The following is a 20,414-nucleotide window of genomic DNA, read 5'->3' as shown; positions in this document are numbered from 1 at the left end:
CGGCAGTCCGCCTGCGGGTCTCCTGCCCCGTGGGTCGTATCCTGGCCCCCGGCCTGGGGGTCCTCGGCCTGCTCTCCGACTGGCTTTCCGGTCCCCGGTTCTCCAGCCGGCTCAAGGGTCTCAGGTTCTGTCTTCTGGTTCGTCGCCTCCCGGCCGTCCGCCCGAGGCTCTGTCTTCTGGTTCGTCGCCTCCCGGCCGTCCGCCCGGGGCTCTGTCTTCTGGTTCGTCGCCTCCCGGCCGTCCGCCCGAGGCTCTGTCTTCTGGTTCGTCGCCTCCCGGCCGTCCGCCCGAGGCTCTGTCTTCTGGTTCGTCGCCTCTCCGGTCCTGTTTGCCGCCTCCTGGCCGTCCGCCGGAGGCACTCTTGGTCCGTCTGCCGCCTCCTGGCCGTCCGCCGGAGGCACTCCTGGTCCGTCTGCCGCCTCCTGGCCGTCCGCCGGAGGCACTCCTGGTCCGTCTGCCGCCTCCTGGCCGTCCGCCGGAGGCACTCCTGGTCCGTCTGCCGCCTCCTGGCCGTCCGCCGGAGGCACTCCTGGTCCGTCTGCCGCCTCCTGGCCGTCCGCCGGAGGCACTCCTGGTCCGTCTGCCGCCTCCTGGCCGTCCGCCGGAGGCACTCCTGGTCCGTCTGCCGCCTCCTGGCCGTCCGCCGGAGGCACTCCTGGTCTGCTGCGCCCGGTCCCTCCTCCGGGCCTCCCTCCGCCCGCCCGGTCTGGTGTTTCGGGCCCTCCTCCGGGCCTCCCTCCCCCCGCCCGTCCTGGTTTGCTTGGGGCCGTCTGGGATCCGCCCCTTGCCGGGGGGGTTCTGTTACAGTTCCTCCCTCTGCCCCTGTCTGCGGCTTTGGTTTTGTTTTGTTCTGGTCTCACCCTCCTGTCTCGCACCATATATGGACTTCCTCCACTTTCCGCCCTCCACTCACTGCTGGACTAATTGACTCATTCGATGCACCTGTTACTCCCTCCATTTTAAAAGCACCCCTCAGTCCTCAGTTCGGGGCTGGTTTGTCACTTCCACTCGCTCGCACATTGACTTTCACGCTCACACATTGACTTTCATGCTCACTCACTTCTGCGTATTCATTCATGCTCCACAATTCTGGTCAGTTTGTTCGTTCGTTCGTTTGTCCATCAGGAACCTCTGTTTTGTTTGTTAGTTTGAATTGTTTGGCCTGCCTTTTGCAGTGTATTTTTTGTTGTTACTTTGTCCTGTTAGTTTTGTACGTTTGTTTCCGTCTATCCTGCCTCCTGCAGTGATTTTAGTTTGTTACTTTGTACATCTGCTTTGTCCGTTAGTTTGGTCCACATTAGTGTGTAGTTTCAGTTGTTACTTTGTATGTTGGGTTATGGTTTTGTTTGTATGTTGTTACAGCGTTTTTGGGTCTCTTTCATTTGATACTTTGTTGGTTTGTGTAGTTTCCTGTGTCCCCTGCCCTTCTTTTGTTAATAAATGTATCTTTTTGTTTTTACTCGTTCGTCCCGTTAGTCAGTTCGTAACACTTTTACCTAAACCTAACCACACATGAGACTCTCAAACACCTCCTTGCTACTTGCTTTCTGTTAATAAATGCAGCACCTAATTCATAAAACAATGTTTCATCAGAACACAATAATTATGTGATTACATTTGCTGCAAAATGCAAAAATGTAGTAAAGTTCTCAATGTTTTCAGTTTTAACAATCAGTTACTAAACCAGGTGATAGTTTCTTTGTGGATCAGGAAGTTGTTATGTAAATGTAAATTTTCCTCTAAGTACAATCAGTAAAAATCCCATAAAATACATTTGACTGATGATATAGAATAGTTCTGTAGCTTGTTGCACAGTAATTACCACAGGTTATGGAAAACTGGACTATTTGTGGTTGTGAGTGTCTCGACTGTGGCTGTGCAAAGCTGCACTTTGTCGTATGACTTCTGTTGTCATATAGTTAACGAACTCTGTGAGCAGTTAGATCAATATCACGACCGGCTGATCCTGAATCTGTACGGGACGACTGATCTACCGAACCTCAATTCAAAACAATTTTCGAATTCTGACAATAATTATTGAATTAACAGTGATTTCTTACGCGCTCTGCTGATGTCAGTGCCGTCGCTCACAGCTCTGGCTTCGGTGCTGTTGCTGGAACAGACTTGGTCTGATAATTGCTTGCTGAATTAAATCTCTCTGTTGTACGGATGGTGGAGAGTTCACTCAACACACAAAAACAAAACACACACATGCACAGTGAAGTCTTCTTTCAGTGGACCAATGGCTAGCAGATGTTTGTGTGGTTTCTGGATGATGTCAGCTTTAGTGCACACACACACACACACGCTGAAGGTAAATTGTTGTGTTCGAGGGGAGCGTGGCATCAAATATGAAGACAGTTAAACCTTCCAAGTTTAACTGTGTCAGGACACGACTTCTTTGCCTCTGAGATCAGTCTTCCCGCTCGCTCTATGAGCATGTGTCAAGTCAATTCAGTGCCCCCGAGTTATTTACTCTCGTGTGTTAAACAGCCATATGCTGCTGTAATCACTGCTACTGTACAACACACACATTGTATACTGCGTGTGTGTATGTGTGGCGGATATGTCTGATGAACAAAACACATGCTGGATCAAAGGGGTGTGTGTGTGTGTGTGTGTGTGTGTGTGTGTGTGTGTGTGTGTGTGTGTGTGTGTGTGTGTGTGTGTGTGTGTGTGTGTGTGTGTGTATGAGAAAGAGAAGGAGAGCGTGGGGAGAGACGAGCCAAAAATAAGAACAAAACATGCCTTTTAAAGTTGATCTAAGTCAAACTGGATGTAGTTGGAAATCTTTAAAAGATGTTTGGATGCTTCGACCACGGAGGGAGACAACAGCTCTTTCAGTTTCCCTTGCAGAGGTGACACGTGGGTCTTATTTCAATTTATTGTTTATTGTTTTTGATGAAGTTAAAAACACAGAAACGTGATTTAAAGACAGATTCAGTGGATGAACTGAGCCACCTGTGAACACCTGCTGCTTCGACTGAAACCAACATATTTTATTCTCAGCGATTCAAACAGGGCCGGTGCAAATAAACACATGATGAGAAAATGGGTCCCCTAGGTAAAAAGCCCCCCCCCACTTCTACTGTACGTAGCGCCCCCAGACTGAGAGACACACAAACTGACTACAGATGACGGAGTCATGTTGATTGCAGTTATTATACTGTATGTCCATTTTGGTTCATTCTTTGTGTCTCACTCGTCATTTTTTTCTTTTCTTATGATCGTGTTGTGCTTTGCTTTGGTTTCCTTTGTATATTTTTCCAACTTTTTGCCGTTTTGTCTTTCGTTAGTCATTCGACTCTTTGAGGATAGCTCTGTGTGTCCTCTTCGTTCAGTAATCCATAATCTTCTTTTGGATCTTTACCAACAGGACTATGAATAAGAATCCTAATGCAAAAATAGTGACACATGTAGATGAGAGTGAGACAGAATTACAGGTGGTGACACCTTTAAATCAGTGTCTTTGATTGAAACTTTGAACCACTACATCGGCTTCTGCGTCGAATGAGAAAGTACTGTATAGGGATAGGAAACGTGTTGGTGTCAAGTATGAAAAATGAGACTAGTGTAACTATCAGGAGAATTGTGAGCGGATGCAGACCATACAGCAGCAGCTGTTATAGAAACACAGGCCCAGTGCAGCTTTTAACCTACAACACATTTATTATGAAGAATATTCCAGAAGTGAAGAGTTCTAACAATAGAAGCTGCATTTATGTGCATTATGTTATAGCTGCAAGTGTATGATGTTGTGTGTTGTGCCACCCTTTAGAACCGATACTGAGGACCAGGATGTCATCGTCATCTCTCGTCACTGAGGAGAGTGAGTGTGTTTGCACTTTACAAAGTCACACTGGACTCTCCTCCATCCAGGGACAAACCTGGTCCCTTCAATTTAAACCAGTCTTGTTAAGGTTAAGGTTCAAGTTGTAGTTACAGTGGTGATATTTAAGGTTTGTGTACAAATGACTCACGAATTTGATGAAAGTCAATGCAGTGTCCTTCTATGTTTCTCTCTCTGTTTTCTACCCTTGTGGGACTGTTGACACGATTTGCATAATCCTCTCTGTCGTTCTCTCTCCTTTTTGCTGATAAGAAACAACTGTTACAGAGAAAGAAAGATAAATAATTCAAAATTATATTGATTCCAGTGTAAGTATTTTAACAGCTAAACTATAATCATTCTGGTTTCGTTGTCAGCATGATCTTAATTATCTGACGGTTTCAATAAGGTTAGTTTTCATTGTTGATTAGACAGCTCAACTGTCATATGAGACTAAACGATTAGTCGAATGATCTTTGCAGGCAGATTGTTTGAACCATCTCAGAAAACTCCTCCTCAACCTGCAGCTTCCAAAACAATCATAAAGTTGAATTAAGACCAGCAAAACTGAAAGTTATCACCTTCATGATCTCACATATCGTATTGCAGTTTTTGCATTATTATCATAAACTGAAATGAACTGTGTGTGTGTGTGTGTGTGTGTGTGTGTGTGTGTGTGTGTGTGTGTGTGTGTGTGTGTGTGTGTGTGTGTGTGTGTGTTCAGACACAAGACTGACAGCTTCCTGTGTGTTGAAATGACAAAAGCTGTTTCCTGTCAACAGTAATGGACAAACGAGGCTCACCCACTCACTCGTCCAATCACGCAGTCGAGCTTCCTCTGCTGTATGTTTTACGCTTTTGGACAAAAAGCTGTGGACGTTGGCTGCAGATGAGCTCTTCTCCCTTTTCTTTCCTTCATTTCCTGGAACACAAACTGTTTTTCTATTCAATCATTTAGATTTTGATATGAAGACATACAGCTACAGCTCCAGTGTCCGACCAGCCAGCTGTGTCTCCATCATGGGGGAACGCTGTGGAATCAGAAGAAACCACAGGCTCGCTGACACAGCTTGTTGTCATTTGTACACTTTAACGCGATCAGTCAAAGTGAATAGTCATCGGATTGTTTCTAATTGCAGCAGAGCTTATTGTGATGCTGTGGAAGTCTGTGTTGAAATGGAACATACTGCTCATGTGTGCAGATCTGCCATCCAAGATATTCAATATCCGTGTTCCTTGACGTGTGCAGGGTTCAATTCTACCAACCTGATCTGGTTTCATTTAAATCAGAGAGCAAACCTATTGTCTCACAGATTTGGTTTCCTGCATCAGTACTGAGCTGTTTGGTATGAAAACATCTGCATCTGTGTTTGCGATGTCTGCTGTGTTGGTACAACATTTATGTTCATTATAACAGATAGCCAATTTTAATCATTTATGCAAATGTTGTTGTAGGAAACCAATAAAAATGCAAATGAATGTAAGACTTGCATGACATTTCCTCACTCCAGACTTCAGGAAAATGGGTTTTCACAAAATATCAAACACATCAGGATGAGAAATGAGAGCACAGAACCAAACTTTTTTCAATGTTAACACATTGTGCTTGGACACATTACACCTGCTCTTGTTTGTAGTATACTGGACATTTGGATGCAGAAGTATTGTACCTTTACTAAGAAGCCTGGAAGCAGTGCAGATAGCGTGATGGTAAAAGTAGAGGAAATGTGTCTTTGTAACACTACACTGCAGCATCTACTCTACATTGGGTCTTTTTAAAGCAGTGGTTTAACATGTTTAATCCATTATTTCAGGCGTGTGTGTTTTTTTCATTCTTTTCCTTACAGTAAAATATCATCATCATCAGTAGATTCTTGTAACGTCAAAGTCACTACCTCTGTTTAATAATGCAGTACTGTTGCAGATTGATTTGAGGGATCTGTGCTGCTGAACTAAGATATTGCAGCACTGACAAATACATTTCTACAGATTTGATTTTGGCTGTTTGGCCAGTGAGGGCACGTCACATGAATTATGCACTGAGACCTTCAAAAACACTAGAATGGATACAGCCTGTCTCTGTGCTATCTGTCAAACCACCAGTCTTAAATCAATGCTGTTACATGAGCCAACATACAACTGATCAATTAGATCATTAGTGGCATTAATGATTGTGACTAACTGGTCGGTTGCTGACTTGTGGACAGCTCTGATTGGTCATGTGTCAAAAATTAATGTGAAATCAATGTGGTTGAACGATCTGATCTGCGCTCATTCACAGGTGAAAGTGGTCATATTCAGCTTAATTTATAATAATTTGTTCATCTTTATTTATTTACAAGACACGTACACATTATATGATTAGTGCAACAGCTCCTCTGGCCTTTAGACAACAAATACTCTTAATCTTATCAGCTCATGAAAACAATGATATGATCCCTGTAAACACTGTTAGTCTGGAATCAAATCAGTCAAGATGCATTTGAAATTTTAAATATGTACAATACTGAAAGATGGACTTGACTTTGACCATAGAGGCGAACATTCAGTCAGAACTGGTGTCTCTCCGACTTTCTCTCTTTATGTCCTGAGATAGATTTTGCTGATTTAGCGTTCTCACACAGAAATGTTCTTGGAATTTGTGGGTGTGTTTGTGTGTGTGCGCGAGTGTTTTGCAGCCAGGACAGTGCATCACATGCACATACACACAGCAGGACGTGGACATTTGGGCTTGTTTTCTGCTAAGACAGGGAGAGAGGTGAGGGGATAGAGAGAGCAGTGATGCAAATGAGAGAGAGAGAGATTTCGTAACATGACAGACGGATGACCAGATGAACTGAGAGGGAGAGAAGGAGAACAAGAGCAGGGGACTGAACTCATAAGGATAGGAATATCACAAACAATGAAATGGTTCCTGATTGACTGTATACTGTTAGAAAACCTGCTAAATGTGACTTTACCAGTGACAGTAATATACTATAAAGTAAAGACAAAATAAGAAAAAAGGCTAGATTTCTGTGTGTGGGTGTGTTTCCTTTTCAAAGGAATGTTAATCTGATAATGGGATTATTGCTGAAAGCTCAAAGCTCCCCTGTCTCACTGATCCTGTCTCTCTGACTTTCTCCAGGGTCCTTCAGGAGCGACGGTGTCAAGGCATCTGAAGTTCTCCCTGTGTTAAAGGAGAAAGTCGCCTTCGTGTCAGGTGAGTTTCAGCCAGTGTTAAATGTTAATTAAATCATGAAACCTTGGGTTCAACACAGGAATCATGACGTCACACCTGGGCCACTAGTGCTCTCTGTCATTCAGCTTCTCTTCTAATGGTTTTTCTAAAATAAAAATGCAAGACAGTGACAAGTCTGCATATGAATGGGAGGTTGAAGATTGGGACAATTTGGTGCTGAGCACATGCAAAACTGCAGGACCTGCACAGCTCCTCAGTCCGGAAACAGGCCGGAAAAATCATCACAGCCCCTTCACACCCAAACATGACTTATGTGGACCTCTGCACCGTGGCCGGCGTCTCAGATCACTGGCTGCCAAAACAAGCAGAGGAGATGTTCACTCCTCAGGCCGTCACACTCGCAAACACACGGCCTTGTGATATATTTTAAGTAAGAACAAACAAGCTGCAACATCCCATCAACTTGAACGTTAACTGAGCAGTTCTCCCCCACAAGAATTTTATCAAATCAAACTTGTTTTCTAGGCCGTGTGTAAACACAGATCGAAGTAAACTCACGAAGACACAGACTACAACCCATTCACAGTATGTGGTCATGAAGTTGATCTGTGTCTGTGGACTCAAAGTAGTAAATAAACAAAACAAACAAAAACATTTTGTATAATGGTAAAATTTGCAGAAGAATATTGAAATGGAAATTATTACAAGCATATTTCATTATCTTTGGCATTTTATAGTTCAAAAGATGAATTTCTATTAATGAAATAACAGAAATAATCACTAAAGAGTTTAGTAAAACAGGAAAACATTCATTTTAATTGTGTCTAGAAGAGTAGAAATCACAAACTGCAGTCAGAAAATGTTTTTAGAAAATGTTTATGTTTATATGTTTATTAAATCTAAATGGGAATACAAAAAAAATACCAATACATGGTACAAGATTATAAACTGTTAAATTATATATTTACTATTTTGCACCACAGGCTTGTCCTGTGTTATTGGAGGTTAATGTTTCTCTAATTACATTAAATGTTACCACTATAGTACTAGAGTTAAATACTGGTAGTAGTGGTAGAGAGCCAGTGTGAATGGAAGGGAGAGAGAGGGCTAGTAGACGACCGAGTGCCAACAATAATCTGTCAGCAAGATTAGTCTTTAGATTAGAGTAACGTACTCCCTCCCAAATCACACACTCGAATGCACACACACAGACGGATTTTCCACGTCTGAGTAGCAGTTTCATAAACAGTGTGGTTTGTGTTTCTTACATTAATCTAACCAAAACATCTCTACTCACATAATTTATCACAGAACGGGAGAGAGAGAGAGTTTGGATGCTTCGGGAAGTGTGTTTACTGGCCGATGTGGCTGTGATGGGAGTTCTGTTACAGATACAGAGATATTAAAGCTATTAGAGTAACGTAATGTGCAGATTAACAGCGATACGGTCTGCTTGGTGCTAATGGAGTGATGTGGTCTCAGTGTAGAGTAACGTCTGCTCTGTAACACGAGTTCTTTAATGTGAATCTCATTGATTTTGTGGTCAGTATTTTGTTTTTATTTTAATTGTATTGTTAATGTTATTTATGGGGAACTTGCATGTGACAGTGCTAAACCATTAGTACGGTATAACTATAAAATACTAGTACTTCTGATGAAACTACTTCTATCACCTACTGCTAATACTACTGATAAAACCTCTATGATTATTACTGCTGCAACTATTACTACAGCTACAAGTACTAGTACTACTAGTACTGCTGAGGCTACTACTGCTATGGCTGCTCCCCTTGCACACAGCACTTCTTCTCTACTACTACTACCACCCCTGTTCATTGCTATTACTGATGTTAAGTAGAGTACTGATATTAAGTACTACTACTTGTAGGTCTAATGCCGCTGCTACAACTGCTGGTACAACTACTGCTAGTACTACTCATGCATACTATGACCTTGTAAAAACAAACTCAAAACGCCAGTAGAGTTCTATAAAGTTATATTAGCGTGACTACACAGTAAATTTAATAAGATCAATTCATTGTGCGTGTGTGTGTGTGTGTGTGTGCACAGGTGGACGCGATAAAAGAGGAGGACCAATACTAACCTTTCCTGCCAGGAGTAACCATGACCGAATAAAACAAGAAGACCTGAGGAAGCTGGTAACCTACCTGTCTACTGTTCCCAGGTACGCACAACACAGTCATACCCACGCATGTGTACTCACATTTACAGCTTATGTGTATTGTTAATATTAACTGTTGCTTCAGGATGATAATATTTTGTGAACTAGACTTAATTGAAACAGACAGTACAAGGAAGAAGCTGGGCTCCGAGTGCATGTGGAGTACTTTGGTGCTGTCCATGATGGAGAATCAAACGCTCCTCTCTTCTCATTCACAGCAGCAGATGGAGAGCAGCGTTTGATTTGCATCAGCATGAAAGCTGCAGTGTTTGCAGCAGACAGCAGCAAGTCTGTCACACTTCATTCGAGTCCATTTATCCTCACGGCCCCTTATCACAGTCTGAGGAACAAGAAAGAGGTGGTCTAGCAAAAAACTGATTGGAATCAGTGTCCCTTTGTAATAAATGTCATTTAAAGGGCATCGTTTAAGCCATATCACTTAAAACTGTTATCCTCTTTTGAATGGTGACTTCAAAGCAGCGGCTTCACTGATGATTTTTGTAAAAGGAGATTTCCCTCCGGTAATCTGTAGCAGAGAAGACAGCAAGTCCGGCTAAAAATAAAAAAAGAGCTCATTGTGTATCCATCAATGCTTATACTTAATATTTTAGCATTATGTTATCACAAAATGATCTCAGTAAACTTTTATTTTGGTCCAAAACACTTTATCATCATCGCACCATGCAGCTAAAAGCCAGAACATTTCCTATTACTCCTTAGTGATGTATTCAAGGATGCTGTGACATTAAGAAAATAGTTGTCTGCTAAAAAGTTTGAGAGGTGGAAAATATAAAAATGAAAAATAATCGAAAGAATATAACTTATATTGAAAAAATAACTTCAAACTAAGTAAAATTAAATGTGAAAGAGTTTGTAAGTAAAAAGGAGTCTTTTCATTAGCCGACCAAACAGAGTTTTAAATATTTTCTGTGCTTGTAGCTGCACTTATGTGCATGTTAACACTTTTACCTGAGAGCCAAATGTAAATGGACCAAACCAGCCCTAAATCTGTATCATCACTCAGTCCCTATCCGCCATCCTCTCGTCGCTCCTGCTAATCAAGCTGCTGTTTCCATGGTGACCAGTGGAGTTTGTGCTTCCCTGAGGCCGACTATAATGGATGTGCTGTTGTTGAATTTATATTAATAGAGGCTCTGTGAGAGCATATGTGGAGGTGAGGCCGGTGTATTTTTACTCCCCAATCAGCAGCAGCACCGTTTTACTGGCTTCTGGTCACCAGGACATATCTGTATCTGTTTAGTGTTTTTTTTTTTTACTTGATGCTGCAGTAGATCTAAACGTTCCCCTTCATTTAGTGTATTTGTTTGCATATCAGTGTTGCAGGCTGTAATCCACAAGCCACATATAAAGTATGAGAAAGAACAGATCCGAGTCACCATCTGCAACGCATTCTGGTGTCTTTGTATCATGTGTGAATGTGGCTGAAAACATATCTGAAAATAGAGAAGACCATACACAGAGGCGATGTTAGGAGACGTGTTCTTTCATTTGGTTTTTGATTAAATTATATCTATTAACTGTGTTTTATTTAGTGAGCTGGTACCTATGTTGTAGGTTTATATGTAGCATCCATGGGACAGGTGAGTAATGAGGGGACTCACTTGAATTTCTTCTTTCCTTCCTGAAAAAGCTGCTCATGGTCTTTGTCTCTCTCTTCTGTTTCAGTGAGGATGTGTGTAAACGTGGTTTTACTGTCATCATCGACATGCGTGGCTCTAAGTGGGAACTCATCAAGCCGCTCCTGAAAACCCTGCAAGAGTTCTTCCCAGCTGAGATCTGTGTGGCGCTCATCATCAAACCCGACAACTTCTGGCAGAAACAGAAAACCAACTTTGGCAGCGCGAAATTCTCCTTTGAGGTCAGTGGGAGTCCTTGATTTCTTTAGGCATCCAGTGAAGTTTGAGAGATGATCATGCAGTGCTGAACCTCAGATTCAATAGCAATAAAACGTGTAGACTAATGTTTTTCTGAAAGGCAAATCCCTGTTGGCTCACACTTTGATGTAAGACTTAGTTTAACATTAGGTGAACTACTGAGGCTTCAGTTTAAAATTTAGATTTAGCTAATTTGAGCTAATTGTTCACTTTTACAGGTGGAGGTTCAGTTTAGTGGGTACACATGACTCCGATCACAATATTTAAAGCTCCAGTTACGCTGGTTCAGTTTATAGAAGAGTGTTCTCCACAGTGGAGTGAAGTCTCCATCCAGAAAACACCTCTCAGTGTAGGTGTTAACAGTGTTTAAGTCTAGAGTTCACTCTTTGCTCACATGCGGCCATCCTGTAAAACAAAGCACCTTTAATGCTAATTAATTTATTTTCTGAGCTCTTTCACACTCAGTTTTATATATAATATCCTACATAGTGATGTAGAAGGAGACGTTTCTCTTCTTCACTTTTTAATGATCATTACCAGGTCTTAACGTCTGGACATTGTAGCCTGGTAATCCTCAGGATCAGATGTATGCTCTATTATAATAATAATAAAAATAATTCTGGTTTACAGATGGTATTTATCTCTATTTATCTTCTTACTGTTCATGATTTTACTGGAACATATGGCACAAACCAGGATCTTCTGTCACTGCTAAAAACATGTGTTTCAATATTTCTATATTATATTTTAATATTATAATATATATATTTTCGGATTTTCTGTTTGTGTCTACCAGACCAGTATGGTGTCAGTTGAAGGGCTGGCCAAATTAGTGGACCCCTCCCAGCTAACGGACGACTTTGAAGGCTCACTGGACTACAACCACGAGGAGTGGATGGAGCTCAGAGTCTCACTAGAGGAGTTTATGTCCAACGCTGTTCACCTGCTGTCCAGACTGGAGGACCTGCAGGTAGGGCTTTGGACAGGTGAATGACAAAGTGGTTCTTCAACGGAGAGATGTATTCTGGGATGAAAAATGTAACTGTGTGTTGCAGGAGCTTCTGTCTAAGAAGGAGTTTCCTGCAGACGTGGAGGGATCTCGTCGGTTTATAGAGGAGCACACACAACTGAAGAAAAAGGTGCAGTCACTATATATTAGAACTATACTAGTAGTTCAGACTGTGTGGTAGCATTTCTATTTACATGGACTGAAACTAGCCTGTTTCTGTGGTACATGTTATAGTTTTCTCATCATGTCAGACAACCTTTAGTCGTATTAGGCCAATAAACACAACTTTTTGACTCTTGTCCATCAGGTGCTGAAGGCTCCAGTGGAGGAGTTGGACCGGGAAGGACAGAGGTTGCTCCAATGTATCCGATCTAGTGACGGTTTTTCAGGGAGGAACTGCATCTCTGGCTCCGCTGATTTTCAGAGCCTTGTACCGAAGGTAACTTACCTCCCCCTGTGGCAATATGGCTGCTTTATGAGACGCCACATATCTTGACAAATCATATTATCCATAACATAATGAAAAAGGACTGAAGCTGAAGCTGTGCAGGGAGAAGTAATCATTTTAACATAATCCAATTACTACCATTTCAATAATTTATTATTGCTTTCAGATTAACACACTAATAAAAGTGCACTCATCAAAAATGGGAAACGTCATTGCATTTTTGAAGCAGACAAGGCCAATGAAGAAAGAGCTCACCGGAGTTAAATGTATTATAGTTGTATTATGACCAGATGCAGCATCATATAGTTATTTTGACCAACTATGATGTATCTTGATGATTTCACTAAGTGATGCATTGAACAAAATCTGACATCATCATCATCATTCTGACCTGTGAACACTAAAACACACTATACCCTAATGCATGATCAAGTTCATAGTCTTATTTTTTTCCTGGTCTAGCCAAGACTGTCATCCTTCAATTGAGCTAATGTGAAGTAATCGCTGCATGTTAGCTCGTTAGCTGAAGGACTCCGCAGGGAACGTTTTATAAGAACAGCGTGGGTTTCATTGCACAGGTTGTTTGCATGACATATACGGTGCAATGTACATAAGAAACAGAAGAATGCTTTTTAAATTTTAAAAAGACTAACAAAACAAAACAGGAAAATGAAAAGTGGCACAAGAAGCTGTTTACTTTTTGTTTAATTCTGTTTAAGTAATAATTAAAAAAAATTAAAAAGTTCTGACTGTGGGTTTTGCAGGTTAAATAGACAGAAAGACTCAATAACAGTTGTTAAAAATATGCTTTTTGTCAGGTGGCCAGTTTGCTGGATAAGCTCCACTCCACGAGGCAGCATCTCCATCAGATGTGGCACGTCAGGAAGCTGAAGCTGGACCAGTGCTTCCAGCTCCGTTTGTTCGAACAGGACGCAGAGAAGGTGAGTAATTCCTGAGCCTGATCATCACAAGGCGGTGTGATAAGAATGTGTTTATTGTGACGTGTGAAACGTCTCCAGAAATTTGTCAAAAAGTCAAATGAACTCAGTCAGCGTTGCTTTACTTACCCCAGGTAGTGAATGTTTGGATTCCATTCATAATTAACACTCAGCCTGTTTACAGCAACATGCAGAAGTGTTTCAGTTTCATTCCAAGGTTCTGTATATGGAAAGGTCACATTTTTAGAAATACAGCTGCAGCAATTGCAGCCTCTCAAGTGGTTTGATCTTGTAAACTCATCTAGATTGCTAAAGTCCCTCACTGATTATTGTCTCTGATGTGTGAGATTGGTGACACCTGCTCAACTAACAGTTAACCCGAGACCGAGATTACAGTTATTAAAACGAGCAGATGGAAAAACACCACTTGTGGCCTGGATGCAACATAGAGTAAATCACATCCAGGGCCATTCAAATGTATTCAGGATGGCTACACATCAACCTGTAGTCCTGTCTTTATCTTGAAAAGTGTGTGTAGCCTGTCCTCTCTCACTCTCTCTCTCTCACTCACACACACCAACACACATATACACAGACAGGCGGGCGTCAGTTGACCTGTTGTGTTGTTCCACACAGAACTCCACATGCAGGAGCGGTAAATATTTACTGAAAAGCAAACAGAGAGAAAGAAAAAACAGTTTTGTCCACATCAGTGTTGTCATGCCGAGGAACAGCGGGGGTGTGTGGACAACTTTACACTGTGGGAAACGCTCAGCTCTCGCAGCTGAGCCAGGGAAACAGTCAGACCTGATGAAGTGTTCGTCCTGTTAGCGAGAGAAATGACTGTGTCGCTTTCTTGTTGCTATGGTAACCACATGGCGCCATAACCTTCTCTTGCCTCCATCTGTCTGCAAAGATTGATTCGGATAGAGAAGCAAGCGTGAAGGTTGTCCTGGCCTCTGGTGCCTTACGCTGAACAGCTGGTAAAGACGAAGCCAACAACGATTAAACGAAGGAATATTTCTTTGTATTTCTGCAGTATGAGTCATGTTTATATGTCCTGGCCACAGTTACTCTCCATTATGGTTTTACTCACCGACTTTACTGTATACACAAAAGATTAGTCACAGCAGCTGCTTGAAAATGCCTCACTTTTCAAAACATGTGCGAAGCAGCTTATGACGCTTCATAAACCCGTTCAACCAAGGTTAGTTAGGAGTTCACTTGAGTTTAAGGAGGTGTCGCCTCACTGTGAAGTTCAGACCGACCCCTTTCTTCTTTACATGCTGAAGAAACTAAAATCCTGGAAACCGAGGTGTTTCTGTCAGGGCAGATGGTTTCTGTTTGTCCCTGACAATGCTCGGCTTTCTGTGCTCATCGGGATGGAGAACATGAATGTGTGACACCCTGTAGTTTGCAGTGTTATTAATGTTGCTCTGTGGCGTGTGTGCAGATGTTTGACTGGATCAGCCACAACAAGGAAGTGTTCCTGCAGAGCCACACTGAGATAGGCCGAGGTTACCAACATGCTGTGGAGCTGCAGACCCAACACAACCACTTCGCCATGAACTCCATGGTACAGTGTCATCAATTCTCACTTTACTGTAGTTCACTCCATGACAGCTAGTCTGCGGTAGTCAGGTAAGGTTAGCTTAGGCTGCATTTATTTATCTCAACTATCTTAAATTGTAGCTGTAATACTAACAGAGGAAACACAAAATCCATGCTATGAAATGAGAAATGCACTTCTACATCTTCATCATCAGAATTGTGTCAGTAAATCATTATTTGTTTTATAGAGTTTATATAGAGATAAAAGCATTTTTTATATACACTGACCATCCAAAAATACCATCCCACACTCTAATAATATTTAGATAAAATGATGTGTGATTCTCCCTGAGCCAATTAAAAGACAAATCTGGACTCTTCAGACCACATGACCTTCTTCCATTAGACAGTTCTTAACCCAGTTTTAGTAGTTTCATCAATCTCCTCAGATATTTTCTTTGCTTGATTAATATTAACCAATATTTTGACCCTTCTGAAAGAGATGAACATCTTTTCCACGACCACACACAGAAAACCGAGAGAATCAGCCAGCTGGTTAACAACAGCATGTTCTTAATGTATTCTTTCCTCCCAGAACGCCTATGTTAACATCAACAGAATCATGTCGGTGGCGAGCCGACTGGCAGAAGCCAGCCACTACGCCTCCACGCAGATAAAGCAGATCTCGAGTCAGCTGGATCAGGACTGGAAAAGCTTTGCTGCTGCCCTCGATGAGCGCTCCACCATCCTTGCTATGTCATCTGTCTTTCATCAGAAGGCTGAACAGGTGAGATCAAAGGAAGAAATTAAAATGCTATGCAGATGCCTTTGAGCAGAGCTGCACTTCTGAACATTGCTGCACAGCACATAGAGCAAATCCATCATGGCACCACTGTATGTAGAAGCTCATGCAGAAAAAGAGTCCACACCTGCTCCTCTTCACCTGATGTATGGGCGTCCCACTTACCGTGAGACTGCTGTTGCCTGGTTGCTGATTTGCTTACTAATCCAGGAGTCTCTCTGCAGCAGACACATGTCCAGAATGTAAAATGTAAATTGGGACATTTCTAGTGTCTGATTATGTTTAATAGATCAAACTGCTCCGCTGCTGATTCTTGGAAGGTTGACATGGCAACAGATGGGACTTATTTGATTCCTGCTGGGTCCTTGACATTAGCTACAAGTGTACATTTGACAGAGCGGGAGAAGAAAGACGGATGATGAAAAGAGCGAAGGAGAAAGTGGTGAGGGCAGAATCGGCACAGATTGAGAGGGTGAAGCGGAAAAACAGAAAATGTGTCAGGGTAAGAGATGAAACACAAGATGTAGAAGGAGAGGCAAACAAAGACAAATTAGCAAGAAGGCAGAGGGAGAGGAGGTTGAAGAAGAGACTGAAAATGACTTGACGTGAAGTGAAGCAGACAAATTTACTCTGTAATTCAAGAATTCAAGTTTGTTTTTATCTTGTGATTCAACATAAAGGATGTCGACAGCTGTGAGATCAGCAAACGTAATGTGAACATTACATTGTACAGTAATTTTCAGCGTCTTGTTTGATTTTCATTTCCATCCATCCATGATTGAAACCACTTACCCTGTTACCGGTTGCTGACGCGCTGGAGTTGATCCCAGCTGTCATCGGGTGAGAGTTGAAGTCATTTTTATATTATTACACATTTTGTATGACTTTTCGAATGTCTGTGTTGCTTTGTCAGTTCCTGTCCGAGGTTGAAGCCTGGTGTAAAGTCTGCAGTGAGGGGGGTTTACCGTCAGAGATGCAGGAGCTGGAGCTCGCCATCCATCGCCACCAGAGCCTGTATGAGCAGGTCACCCAGGCTTACACCGAGGTAAAAGCTTTCGTTGTATTGGAAATCATTTAAACATTGTACAAGCATGTCACAGGGGAAGGGATATGGACTCTCGGTACAGAGTCTCTCCTCTGGGGGCTGTAAGTGCTGCTCTGTGGCTGTGATTGGCTGTGATGACAGGGTCGACTGCTGCACCGCCACCATCCAGCTCCGCTGTCTGAAAATCTATGTTCCACTAAATTTAGTTTGGGAGCAGCCCCGCTCTTCAGTGCTCCTTTTCTGCAGTCTGGCATTCATCTTTAGATGGTCTATTGCAGTTTTGGCTCAGCGTATGCTTATCTGTGAAGATAATAAGTCCATATACACACACATAAAGCTCTGGGCAGAGGTTCAGATCGAGGCAGTTCTGCTTGGCAAGCAGCAACAGTGTTGTTTTCTGTTTGACTGCTGCGGAAAGTGACATGCTCCGAGACTCAGTGAGGCTTTTTATGTTGCAGTCTTGGCTTGATGAGGTGAAAGTAGGTTGTGCTGCTGACAAAGCTCCTTTATGGTTTCCAGGAACTATATAAATACCTAAAAAATGCTTCTTGTTCAATGTAAATGCATAAAGACACCATCATGTTCTATATGATTACATATGACTCCTCACATCTGTGAATGATAGAACGCGATGAATCTGTAGGCGTTTGCTTTAAGTGAAACAGAAACTGTGTAATCGCAGCAGAATGTTTATTACAGTTTGGTGTTATGATCAAAACAACAAGCAACACATACTGTTGGACCTTGGTTTAAAATCAATTTCATAACCAACCTCGTTATGTAAATGTGCTGCATTAGTTGTTAGATATTTTATAAAATACATGTGTTGCACACCGACAGCATCGTGTATGTTACTGTTACTGTCTTTTAAATGATCTTTGATAAAACGCTCGCCAGGGCTCATTTCACACAGAAAGGAAAACAGCTACTGTACTTTGTGTTTGTGATGCAGACGTTACAGTGGTGTGTTTCCAATTAGCAACATGAAGTAAAATGCTGATTTAGGAAGTTTGTTCAGTGTTTGTTTTGGAGATGAGAGAGAACAAAGAGGGAAACAAAAAAATCCTTCAGTCTGTCTTTATCTGCCTGATCTCTGTCTGTGTAACTATTCTGTGATTTACCCGCTTGTGTTTCCAGGTGAGTCAGGACGGTAAAGCCCTACTGGACGTCCTCCAGAGGCCTCTGAGTCCCGGCAACTCTGAATCGTTGACAGCCACTGCCAATTACTCCAAAGCGGTCAGTGCCATTTTCTTTCTTTGTGGCGTCAAAGCTTCTCCTGCGGGTCAGTTACAAATATCTTATTAACATTGGTGTTAAAATAATGCAGGTTCACTGCATCCTGGATGTGGTTCACGAGGTGCTTCACCATCAGCGGCGTCTGGAGAATATTTGGCAGCATCGAAAAGTCCGACTTCACCAAAGACTACAGCTGTGTGTGTTCCAGCAAGATGTCCAGCAGGTACACATAAACAAACCTATAAAGTATGGAGCAAGCAAGTTAAATAAAGAAAAGGGTGTGAGAGTGAGAGGGTTCACAACACAGAGAGAGGAGATATTGTTGGTATAGAGTCGGTATAAACATCGGTTTTAAAATACCAGGTTTTTAGTAACTGAGGAAAACAGTCCAACTTTTTATTGTAGTTTCGAGTTTACTGAAAGAGGTTTGTAAGCATTTTACTCACAGAGTAAAATTTTCCAAAACCACAGTGTAGCATGTAATCATGCATGTAAGTATGTAATCAACAGAAGCCGGGATGAGTGTGCGTGTGCTAAACAACATGTTCATTCATCTCCACTGTCTCCTCATCCCCACTGAACAATGTATAATGTAAAAATTCCTGAGATAAAACGCTCGGAGCTCCGCTGCTACCGCTGCTCATATTTCACAGACGAGCAAACTGTGGGTTTGGAAAGGTGTCAGACCAGATTCCTGGAGGTTTTAGAGAGATTCGGGGGGCTCAAAATTTAATATCACCGTTATATTTTATGAAGGGTATTTTTAAGCAGCAGAGTGAATGTCATCAGCGGGAGAGGACGAGGTCTCGAGTATTATTTGACTTTCTTTAAAGTGATTGTGGGTCAGTGATGCTACAACCAAATACCACTGGCATTACTGAAACCCCCGGGATGTCAGCAGAGTCCATGTGTTCTCTCTGTCAAATCTCTACAATCATGAACATAAAGCACAGTAACAAGCACACGGATGCAGACAGTATCATCCAAACACAGAGTTTCAGCTTCTAGTTGAAGCTGTAGAGAAAAATTAATAAACAAATAACAGAAACAAGCTTATGTCAGTGTTTACTGTCCTCTGAACTGAGTCATTTACCAGTGTCAGATATTATAGATGGATATTTGCTGTTACTATAGTTTCTGGGGCTTTGGAACGCTTGATTGGACTAACTAAATTGGCTCAGTAATTGATTTGTCAATATGTTTACCTGCTTCTGAATTTAGGCTAGTTTATAACCTCACCTCTTTATGCTTCAAATTACTTGGTGTATCAGAACAGAGTAGAGCAGAAACAGTACACGGATTAGTTGTAGTAGAAGTAAAAGTAGTTCTACGGTATTAGAAGTAATCTATAAGCAGTAATGGAACAAGTGTTTGTAGCAGCCTCAGTAGCAGCAGAACTGAAACAGCACCTGAGAGTAACTGAACACACACTCTTCAGTCTCACTCTATACTGCTGCTATCACCTCGTTCACCTATTACTTCATTACTTTTCTTGTATTGAGGTCATGTTCAGTGCTTCTGGAGACACACACACACACACACACACACAGACACACACACACACACACACACACACATAAAATAACCACAGCACACTGGATTAATTTAAGACAGGACCATGATGACTGAAGTCATCGTGTGTGTACTTTATGTATGAATTAATGGTCCTGAGGAGGGAGAATTAGGGCATCAGGCAGACTCCACATTCAAAGATGAATGCTCTGAGCACGGAGCATGGGCGCCATACAAACACTTATATTTGACCCGAGGGAAATTGTGAGAGAGTGTTTAAGAGAGGTGAAAAGACAAAGAGGGAGAAAGAAGAGATCATATCTGTAGGATGTAAATTTTTCAAAAACAGCCTTGCCAACTGTATTCGTCATGCATGAGTTTCTATGAGACCCCAGAGAGAGACACAGAGGCTCACACAGTGGGCGAGAGACATACAATCAGAATGAAACAAGGAGCAAGTGAGAGAGTAAGCTTATACCAATAGTCTATAAATCACTAGAAGAGGGCTATTCCAACTTATTCCTGTAGTTGCATTGCTACGGGGTATATGTGACCCCAGAGAGGAAGAGCGAGAGATGCAGAAGTAAAGAAAGGAAGAGAACATCTTAGTGTGTCGTTTTACTTGGCAGTTTGAGCTGCAGATAGTCCAGCTGCAGTTAACATGCTTTAGTTTGTGTATGTTATGACCTTACACTGACCTCTCTGCTGCTCCAGCTGGACTGCACTACACTGATGTCATGAATTACAACACTGTTCATCCATACTGTTCCTTCAGAGGCCAAACCA

The 20,414-nt window shown here is 42.1% G+C and overlaps 1 protein-coding gene across 3 annotated transcripts in view; it reads left to right on the top strand.

The window, feature by feature from the left end:
- Positions 1-20,414, top strand: part of kalrna (kalirin RhoGEF kinase a) — a 99,217-nt gene that overhangs the window by 24,928 nt on the left and 53,875 nt on the right. For all 3 annotated transcript variants that reach the window (XM_026376048.1, XM_026376047.1, XM_026376046.1), the window contains exons 2-13: positions 6,957-7,031; positions 9,081-9,195; positions 10,879-11,071; positions 11,884-12,057; positions 12,143-12,226; positions 12,404-12,535; positions 13,363-13,485; positions 14,936-15,058; positions 15,629-15,820; positions 16,749-16,880; positions 18,018-18,116; positions 18,208-18,339. In XM_026376048.1, the coding sequence (XP_026231833.1) occupies positions 6,957-7,031; positions 9,081-9,195; positions 10,879-11,071; positions 11,884-12,057; positions 12,143-12,226; positions 12,404-12,535; positions 13,363-13,485; positions 14,936-15,058; positions 15,629-15,820; positions 16,749-16,880; positions 18,018-18,116; positions 18,208-18,339 (1,574 nt within the window). The remainder of the gene's footprint in view (positions 1-6,956; positions 7,032-9,080; positions 9,196-10,878; positions 11,072-11,883; positions 12,058-12,142; positions 12,227-12,403; positions 12,536-13,362; positions 13,486-14,935; positions 15,059-15,628; positions 15,821-16,748; positions 16,881-18,017; positions 18,117-18,207; positions 18,340-20,414) is intronic.

The sequence above is a fragment of the Anabas testudineus genome, chromosome 21 (genome assembly GCF_900324465.2).
Source record: "Anabas testudineus chromosome 21, fAnaTes1.2, whole genome shotgun sequence".
NCBI lineage: Eukaryota > Metazoa > Chordata > Actinopteri > Anabantiformes > Anabantidae > Anabas > Anabas testudineus.
This window is presented reverse-complemented; position numbering and strand designations above follow the sequence as displayed.